Below are 10666 nucleotides of genomic sequence, written 5' to 3'. Positions count from 1 at the left end.
TCCTCCAGGTGCTCCGGTTTCCTCCCACAGTCCAAAGATGTGCTGGTCAGGTGAATTGGCCATGCTAAATTGCCTGTAGTGTTAGGTAAGTGGTAAATATAGGGGGTTTGGGTGGGTTGCGCTTCGGCGGGTCGGTGTGGACTTGTTGGGCCGAAGGGCCTGTTTCCACATTGTAAGTAATCTAATCTAATCAAATTTTAAAAAAATATTATTTGTTCAAATCTCCAAGGTAGTTTTCTAACTTGAGAGGGATAAGGAAAGTGGATGGCAATCACAGGACTATTTCAGCAAAGGATGGAAGAAACTGGAAACAGCATGAACATATAAAATTCACTTGATTGGTCAGATTTTTAGAAAAGGTTTAAGGTAATTCCAATTCCACATGTGTTTCAATCATTAAGTGAATGCAACAGCAAAATACAAAAATGAGAATGACTCACAATAAATTTCTTGTAAAGGGGAAGCGAAACTTGGCATTGATCTTCACTGAACTCACTGGTGCTATTCTGAAGGATTTTATCGCTTTGCTAGCTGCCAATTCCAATCCTGTATGCATGCAGCTTGGACCTCCCTCTTTTGGTCTCTCAGTGTTTTTGTCAGAATTGTGCAATATCTCTTACAACTTCATTTCTTCATTAAACTTTCAGACAGCATTCAAGGTAAGATCGAGCAAAATCAAACAGTTTTTCAATATTTTAATAAATCTAATTGTATATATAAATGCTGCTGAATTAAAATACTCATGAGTGTTTTGAGGCTTGTGTAATGCATTTGTTAATCCAGGGTTAACTCTTTAGGAGAGATATTTCTCTGTACACAGAGAGTGTTGAATAAATTTGGGGGCAGAATTGTTATTTCTGAAAATATAATATTTTTTACATTTGAGCTTAAATCCTTTAAGTAATAAAATATTTATAAAAACCTGAAATTTGTTGTAATTTCTTGACACTAAAGTAGCTGATCCCAAATTAAGGATTGTCTAATAATTTCAACAGCTTGTCTCTCCACCTTATTGATGTTTTTATTTAAATCTCTTGGTTCTTCTCCTGGGAAAGGGGACAAACTTTTATTATGCTTTGAGGGCAAAATGCCAAATAGGTCTCAGGTAAATCGGCAAGATTTTCTTTTTATATAGATGAGTAGTCATTTACAGAACAAAAAGGCTGCTTAACCGTGAAAAGTTGCAGAATTTTGTCCTGACCACATTTGTGTCTGTATATTTGCACATGACAGTACTGGTAATTAAATATTCATTGGGAATTGGAATCCTGCCTAATTCCCCTCTGTTAAGCCTAAGGGCATTTTGAGCCAATGAGCTAATCTTCAGGGTCATTAAGCTGTATAACAGACTGGTCTGCATACCTCTGATCATGTCCACTGGGGACTGGATTACTGTCCAGAGCACAGTGTAGAAAGGCTTGGCCTTGCCAGTGTATTCCACTAAAGGTGGGTGGGTGTTACCGATATTGCCAATCAATTTCATTCCAGGGTGACATTACTTCGTCAAAGCACCAGGAACCAGGTTTGATTTCAGCCTTGGATGACTCTCTCCATTGAGTTTCCACATTTTCCTCACCTCTGCGTGCGTCTCCACCATGTGTTCCGATTTCCTCCACAGTCTAAACAAGTGCAGGTTAGGGTGGATTGGCCATGCTAAAGTGCTGCATTGTGTCCAGGGATGTGCAGGTTAGGTGGGTTAACCATGGTAAATGTGCGGGTATGGAATAGAATGGGGGTGTTAGTCTGTGTTGGATGCCTTTTGGAATGGCACTGACGGGATTCTCTGACACTGTGAGCTCAAAGAAGGAGGCACTTCATTTTCAAATTCCAAAGCAACATAACTATCACTGCCATTTTGCTCAGTCCCTTTCATGTTGAAAGTGGATTCCATGTTGAAGATGACTCACTTTTTGTTTTGTGTTTCCCCTACCTGATAACAGAATAGGTTTCCCCAGTTGGTGAAATGCCAGGCCCTGATCTTTAGGCCTCTACATGGTTAAACAGGAAATGAATATTGAAAATTATATTGTCCACTTACTCATCCAATCCTGATCCCAACATGAACCGGTGCAACTTAGAAGGACATTCCCAGTAAGGAAGCAAGGCCCATTTTAAGTACACAGATCAGGTCAAATCAAGGCCAGATGTTCAACTTCACCCTGATGCCTGATAGGGGCAGTATCAACATCCCACACTACAATCACACCAGCAAAACCCAGAGCTAGATCTGGACAACTCCTACAAGGAGCTGAATCATGGTCAGATTCACAGGAACCGGATCCTGGGTCAAAACAGGATGAGAGTTGAGCTTTGAAGTTATAGCTCAGGTTTTCTTGTGGAACACAAATGTCAAGGGTTCAAATCAGCATCTTGAACCTTATCTAGCCAATCATCTGTAGGAAGGGATCTGCGAGCTACTGGAAGATAATCTGACACTTTCATAGTCAGAGATGACCTGTATCAAGAAATTGGAATCTAGTCACAGGTTGGGCATTGTGACATTCATGGTGATGGCTACTTTACAACAAGAGGATTATTGAGCAGTGTCCCTTTGTAATGCAAAGAAGTGCCATATGAGACAGAACAAAGCATGTCAGTTCAACATCACATCACTGCTTGAGAATGAGCACATGCATTCTCAGGACTGAGCTGCTTTATCTGGTTAGTTAAATCTGTCTGATGCTGGTGACATTGCTGAGACATTAATGGCTCACAGGTCTCCTCTATATTCTGAAAAGGTTTGTGAGCATTTTATTCACAAAGAGGCTGCACTTCAAAAGCAATGGTTTTGTCCCAACTATTTATGTCCATTCATCTCATTCACCTGAGATTTATCACTGACCATTTTAGCCATTCAAATAGAATCCAAGATTGAAAATTAAAATCCCTTGAGTGACACTTGTTCATACTCTATAGCAACATCAACATTAGCACAGAAAGAAAGAAATTGCTGGAAAAACTCAGCAGGTCTAGCCACATCTGTGGAGAGAAAGCGAAGTTAATGTTTCAGGTTCAGTTCTTCAGAACTGATTGTAACTAGGAAAAGGTTGGTATCAGGGTTGCTGAAAATGGGATGTGGGGATGGGGGAGGAGTTAATGATAGGTGGAGATGGAGCTCAAACAGAGAGACAAAAACAATTGGTCAGACTGGGAAATGGCTAAAGGTCAGCGTGGGAGAATGTATAGCTGCTAATGGGGATGATTAGTGGTTGAAAACGATTTTTTTTGTGTTATTAGTCCATGTGATGACAAGGCCTCATGTGTGGGGGTTGGATAAAGACATGGAAGAAGGTACTCATGTCCTGAAATAGTTCAACTCGATATTGAGTCCTGAAGGCTGCAGAATCCCCAACAGAAAATGAGGCATTGTTCTTCCAGCTTGTGTCGAGCTTCACTGGAGTGCTGTGGCAATTCCATGACAAAGATATTGGCCAGGGAACACATGTGTTGAAGTGGCAAGCAAGAAGAAGTTGAGGGCAATTTTTGCAGACAGGGCAGAAAGTCAAAGTGATCAACCAGTCTGTAGTCTGTCTCCCTGGTGTACAGGAGATGACATTGTGAGCAGTGAATACAATAGACTAGATTAAATGAAGTGCAGGTAAATCACTAGTTCACCTGGAAGTTTAGTGTAGGGCCTTGGATAGCGAGGAGGGAAATGGGCAGATGTTACACCTTCCGCGATTGCATAGAAACATGATGTAGGAATGTGGGGACGTGTAGGGAGTGGAAGAGAATTGGACCAAGGTAACAGTTCCTGTGGAAGGCTGACAAGGGAGGTGAGGAAAATATGTATCTCATTGTGGCATTCCACTGGAGGTGGCGGAAATAGCAACTCATGATTTTTGCTAATTATTTGCTACTATCTCCGCCATATGGATGCTATTGGGATGGCAGGTGAGAACCAGAGAGACCTTATAGATGTTGTCAGAGGGAAGAGAAGGAGTGATGGCCAAAGTGTGGGAGGTGGGTCAGCCATGACTGAAAGCCCTTTCCAAACACAATGGTGAGGAATTCTCGATTGAAGAAGAAGGTGAACATTTTGGAGGCAAACATGTAAAAGCTAGCATCAGAGTGACAGATGCGACAGAGATGGAGAAACTAGAAGAATGGAATGGAGTCATTACAGAAGCCTCTAAAGCCTGATCTGGAGCTTTCTGTTACCTGCCACTTTAACACAGCACTGTTTTCCTAGCCAACATCTCTGTTTCAGGCTTGCGGCAGTGCTCTAGTGTAGCTCAGCATAGGCTGAAAGAATGGCATCACATGTTTTGCTTGGGAACCTTGCAGCCTTCAGGATTTAACATTGAGTTCAACAATTTCAGGACCTGAGCACCTTCTCCCATGTCTTTATCCAACCCCAACACACAAGGCCTTGTCATCACACGGGCTGCTACCCCAATCAACCCATTATCAGCCACTAATGGTTCGCATTAGCTATTGATTCTCCCAGGCTGAACTTTTACCTATTCTTTTATCTGCATGACTAAATGTGGTGATGTTGAACTGAGATGTGCAAAGTCAGAAGTCATAAAACACCAAGTTAGAGTCCAACAGGTTTATTTGAAATTACAAGCTTTTGGAACGCTGCTCCTTTGTCAAGTTCTCTCCACTTCACCTGATGAAGAAACAGTGCTCCAAAAGCTTAAGATTACAAATAAACTGGTTGGGCTACAATCTGGTGGCATATGACTTCTGACTTTGCTTGACTAAAAATCTTTCTGTCTGGGCTTTATCTCCACCTAACATTTACACTCACCCATCCGTCCCACCCCATCACTAACATGTATATCAACCTTTTCCTAGCTACAACCAGTTCTGAAGAGGGGTCACTGGACTTGAAATGTTAGTACTGCTTTCTCTCCACAAGTGCTGCCAGACCTGAGGTTTTCCAGGAATTTATACTTTTGGTTCAGACTTCCAGGATGTGCAATTCTTTCATTTTTTTTTCAATATCAGCACAGACTTTGGAATAATATATTTTTGTACTGGAGTTTGCAGGTCAGAATAAATCAGTGGCACAGCCTTTGTTTGGCATGTTGTACTCTCGTAATGAATGCATACCTTAGTTTTACAGTGCTCTCTGACATGGCACATGTGGGATTGGTCTTCCTCTTATTGGTGGTGGCATCATCAGCTCAAGATACCTGTCCGGCATCTTCTGGCATTCACGGCTCCCCTGGGCAACCTGGAATGCCTGGGGCACCTGGCAAAGATGGCAGAGATGGGCCACCTGGCAGGAAAGGACTTCCAGGTATTTCAAAGAGCTTCAACTTCTAGACTTCATCCAGTTAAAATCCTCACTGGCAAACCAAACCTTTTTTACAAGGGTACATCTGTAGTGCTCTCGGAGGCTTGTCTGAAGTTCATATCTCAACTCAGAGCAAATAAAATGTGATATCCTATCCTTGTAGTGATCATTGACAATATATGTCTGTTGATCTGCTGAAAGGTGGCTAGCCCTATTAGTTACATGGCTGGCCTACAATGCAAAGTGACACCAACATTGTGGATTCAAACACAGGTTACCATTTTCTCAACCTCACCCCTCACCTGAGGTATGATGACCCTCAAGTTAAACCATTAATTGTCTCTTTCTAATGAGAAAACAGTTTATGGTCTGCTAGTATTATGGGCATTTACCTTTGCTACATATATTTGCTTGGGATTAATTTTTAGCTTTTGAAGAAAAAGGGTATGTTTGTTATGTTTCATTTTCAGTATATCAAAATGTCTTTAAGGGACATCCTCATAATATCATCACATGATGCAACCTGAGACTATGATAATCTAATTCTCCATCTTAAGTTGAATCACTTGAAGCATGACACTATTCAGAAAACATACTCTTCTATTGTATTCTATTGACCAGATATTTATGTGCCTGAGAAAGATAATGTTTGTCTGTAATTGTTCGCTAAAATCAATGTCTGTTGGATTCTTCAAAAGCACATTATATTCACAGCCAGTTTCTTTTGTTACAAGAGATAAAATAAGCATTGTGACACAGGTACAATAATCTCCAGGCAAAAAGTTAATACCAAACTGTTATCCAGAACCTTAATTCAGAACATTTCCAGTTGGCAAATCAATCTCCCTACAAACTTTAAAATGGAAGATTGATTTCCCATTCCTCAAGTTGTTGCCTTTTTCTCTCAAAATTTCCTTCTAAGCACCTGCTGGAAAAGTAGCAGTTTGAATCTTTCCCTGGTCAAAAACCCTGCTCATCTTCGCACTCCCCCAAAATAACAAGGAAAGGAAAAAGTCATTAATACAAGTTACTCATGTTTTTCATCAGCTGTTTGTTCAGGGAACTGATTACAGAACAGCCTTGGTTATCTGAACATCAATTATCCGAATTGCAGATTATCTGAACAAGATCTCAAGGTCCTGTAAAAATGTTATGCGCTATTCGAACAATCAGTTACCGAACAATCAGTTATCGAAACAAAATCCTCCCTGCCCATCTTGATCAGATAATCGAGGTTGTTTTGTACATTCTTGTAAACATATTTCTTCCTGACCTCTCCGCACCCACCCCACTCCAGCCTATCACGCTCACCTTGACCTCCTTCCACCTATCACATCTCCATCGCCCCTCCCCCAAGTCCCTCCTCCCTACCTTTTATCTTAGCCTGCTGGACACACTTTCCTCATTCCTGATGAAGGGCTTATGCCCGAAACGTTGAATTTCCTGTTCCTTGGATGCTGCCTGACTTGCTGCGCTTTTCCAGCAACACATTTTCAACGTAGAATCCAAACCCAACACAAATCAAATAAAAGACAAAAAGAAAGGCAGAGGTAAAATACTGAGCCAAGATCTTATTGGTGTGGGCTCAAGGAGTCGAATGGCCAACTGTTGATGTTAGTTTGTATGTTCAAGACAGACTCCAGGGTTTAAATGTTTCAGGTATGGCAGAGAGTAGTGTAAAAGGTGTGGAGGAGCTGTATTATTGGTTATGGAGAATGTCATATCTGCACTAAGACAGGACATCTTGGAGTGCTCATGTAGCAATGTCATACGGGTTGAACTTAGGAATGAGAAAGGTACAAGCACTATGATGGTATTATACTATAGGCCTGCTGATACCCAGCGGGAGACAGAGGAACAGATATGAGAAACATCATAGAATGACGTAAAAACAACAGGCTTATTGCGGGAGGTGATTTTAATTTCCCCAGTAGAGATTGGGATTATCTTAGTTGCAGGCGGTTGAATGAGGCAAAATTTGTTTGGTGCATCCAGGAGGGCTTCTTAAAACAATATGCACATTGTCTAACTAGGGAAGGGCCTGCATTGCATTGGAGAATTAGCCTCGTCAGGTGATTGAAGTTTTAATGGGAGAATATTTTGGGAAAAGTTATCATAACTCCATAAATTTATGATGGTTGTGGACATAGATAAGACTTCCAGCTCGGCGAGCAGAACCACAACAACGGATACCCGAGCTACAAATCTTCAATCAGATTTTAAACTAGAGGCCAAATGCATGATAAATGTATATAGTAAATGGCAATATTGATATACAGAGAGGTATAAGTCCATAGCGCCCTAAAAGTAGTGACACAAGTTAATAATGTGATAAAGAAGGCATGCTTGCCTTCATTGGTCAGGGCATTAAGTACAAAAGCTGAAGTTGTTAGAAAAGCTCAGCAAGTTTGGCAGCATCTGTGAAGCGAAATCAGAGTTAACGTTTCAGGTCTGGTTCCTCAGAATGACACCTGAAAGGTTAACTCTAATTTCTTTTCACGGATGTCTCCAGACCCGCTTAGCTTTTCCAGAAAGTTCTGTTTTTGTTTTTGATTTACAGCATCTCCAGTTCTTACTGTTTTCATTGAGTTCAAAAGTTATAAAGTCATGTTGTGGCTGTACAAGACTCTCGATAGGCCACTTTTGGAATATTGTGTGGTCCTAGTTGCACAACACAGGAAGGATATGGAGGCTTTAGAGAGGGTGCAGAAGAGGTTTCCCGGGATCAAAAACAGAAATTGCCAGCAGAACACAAAAAGGTTTTGGATCAGAGTGGTGCTGGAAAAGCACAGCAGGTCAGACAGCATCTGAGGAGCAGGAAAATCGATGTTTCGGGCTACAGCCCTTTAAGTGGGCGGCATGGTGGCACAGTGGTCAGCACTGCTGCCTCACAGTGGCAGAGACCTAGGTTCAATTCCCACGTCAGGCAACTGACTGTGTGGAGTTTGCACATTCTTCCTGTGTCTGCGTGGGTTTCCACCAGATGCTCCAGTTTCCTCCCATAGTCCAAAGGTGTGCAGGTCAGGTGAAATGGCCATGCTAAATTGCCCGTAGTGTTAGGTGTAGGGTTATGGGTGGGTTGCGGGTCTGTTTCCGCACTAAGTAATCTACATCTAAGTACATCCGGCAGTAACTGTGGGAAAAAGCTGAGTTAACTTTTCAAGTTTGGTAATTAATCATCAGGACACTGTTTCATTTTGGATTTACCAGGATGTTGCTTGGAATGGAATGAAATAGCTATAAGTTGGTCAATCTTGGAATGTTTTTGCTTGAGTGTCGGAGCCTGATCAAAGGTGACCTGATAGAAGTATATAAAATTATGAGAGGTATGGATGGGATGGATGGACAGGGTCATTTTCCCAGGTTGGAAATGAAAAATACTAGGGGGCTGAGGTTTAAGGTGAAAGGGGACAAGTTTAAAACAGACGTGCAGAGTGAGTTTTTTACACAGAAGGTAGTAGGTGCCTGGAACATGTTGCCAGGAGAAGTGATAGCAATAGATACAATAACAATGTTTAACAGCCATTTAGATAGACACAAAAACAGGCAGGGAATAGAGGGATACAGACCACGTTCAAGCAGATAGGATTAGGTTAGAATAGCATAATGGTTGGTGCAGACATGGTGGACCAAAGGGTCTGTTACTGAGTTATTTTCTGTGTTCTTTGTTCGTATGTGTGTTCAAATAATGCAACTTGGGGCTTGTTCGTCTATTCTGAATTTTGAGAAATGTGACATTCAGCTGTCCGAATGCATGGAGGTGGGATTCTGAAATATAATCCCAATTGTATTCTGTTGACAGGTCCCCCTGGAGCAATGGGTCTGGCCGGTGCCAAGGGCCAGAAAGGTGAACCAGGCTTGGAGGGCACAGTAGGAAAAGTTGGGCCTGAAGGTGAAAGAGGAGAAAGAGGAGAGAAAGGTGCAAGAGGGGAGAAGGGTGAGCGAGGAGATGTCGGAGACCACACAAGTACCTTGAAGTCAGCTTTCTCCATGGCTAGAAGTACAATGGCGAACCCAAGGAAGTTTCCAATAAAGTTTGATAGACGGATAACCAACGAACAAGGCAATTATTTACCAAGATCTGCAAAATTTATGTGCCAAATACCAGGCTTGTATTACTTTGTTTATCATGCAACTTCCAAGGGTAACCTTTGTATTAACATCATGCTCAATCAGGTAAAGCAGGTTGGGTTCTGTGATCAGGTGTACAATATGTACCAGGTGAGTTCTGGGGGAGTTGTCCTTAAATTGAAGACTAATGATTTTGTCCATCTTGAAGCAACTGAATCCAGTTCAATCATAGGAATGGAGGGAGCTGACAGTGTCTTCAATGGATTCCTCATATTTCCAGATTAAATTCTCAACCAGAGGAATGACACAGTCTTGCAACTGAACATCTTGCATTTGCTCAAAGTCTTGTCTAGAGATAGCTGTGAAGATTTGTACTGAAATGCTGAGGTTTTGAAACAACCCCATATGATACCAGCATACAGCTAACACATTTCCTCTGCTTTATTTAAAGGTGAATGCTAATCCATTTAAAATAAAAGGTTAACGTCTTTGGGAAAGGGCGAATTTGTGTTGAATATTTTACTGTTTATAGAATCTGCTATCTCCTTATGGAGCTGTTTTAAAACCCCAGCAATTAATGAGAATGTAACAATACTGCTTGATTGACCATTTATGATTTCTTATGGTTTAAGAAAATGGACAATAAATCATGTTTTGAATTTTCTGAATGTTGTGTGTCTGAATTTCCTGTATGTGCATCTAGTCAGGTCATTAAATACAGTTGCCGTGCTTTATTTGCCTTTGACGACACAGTATGAAGATTGATAGATGTGCCTTTACTTCTGTACGTATAAAATATATCAATTTCAATATGTAAATGCCTATTGTTTCTTTAATAATTAGTACCTAACATTGCATAAACTTTATGAAATGCATTGAGACAGCCTCCTCTGAAACTGATTATGCAAACAAAGCTTCTATGTATAACTTCAAATCTTAAATAAAGTGAATCATTTTATTCAGTCTCATTTTGTAAAGAATGAAAAACAAATTTAAATAAAAACATTGCTCGTGTCGACTGGAGGGAACTAGGAATTTATAAAAGTTAACAGCCCCAAATAACTATCACCTGAAGAAGCACCTTGATTTTTTTTCTGATAAGCATTATATAAAGTCATAGTTCCGAAAGAATTAATGTTAAAATTGCATTAAGCCCCACCCATAAGCCATAAGACATAGAAGCAGAAATTAGGTCATTCAGCCCATCGAGTCTGCTCCGTCATTCAGTCATAAGTTTCTCAACCCCATCCTTCCACTTTCTTCCCATAACTCTTGATCCTCAAGAACCTATCTATCTCTGTCTTAAATAGACTCAATGACCTGGCCTCCACAGCCAGGCAGTGAATT

The 10666-nt window shown here is 41.0% G+C and overlaps 1 protein-coding gene across 1 annotated transcript; it reads left to right on the top strand.

The window, feature by feature from the left end:
• The first annotated feature begins 502 nt into the window (after nucleotides 1–502).
• LOC132833647 (complement C1q subcomponent subunit B-like) lies at nucleotides 503–10277 on the top strand. Its single transcript, XM_060852076.1, has 3 exons — nucleotides 503–659; nucleotides 5067–5251; nucleotides 9051–10277. Exons 2-3 carry the CDS (start codon nucleotides 5086–5088, stop codon nucleotides 9602–9604), a joined length of 720 nt encoding a protein of 239 aa, XP_060708059.1. The 5' UTR covers nucleotides 503–659; nucleotides 5067–5085; the 3' UTR covers nucleotides 9605–10277.
• Nucleotides 10278–10666: the final 389 nt, after the last annotated feature.

Source organism: Hemiscyllium ocellatum, chromosome 37 (genome assembly GCF_020745735.1).
Source record: "Hemiscyllium ocellatum isolate sHemOce1 chromosome 37, sHemOce1.pat.X.cur, whole genome shotgun sequence".
Taxonomy (NCBI): domain Eukaryota; kingdom Metazoa; phylum Chordata; class Chondrichthyes; order Orectolobiformes; family Hemiscylliidae; genus Hemiscyllium; species Hemiscyllium ocellatum.
The sequence above is the reverse complement of the archived record's forward strand: the minus strand, read 5'-3'. Positions and strand labels throughout refer to the sequence as shown.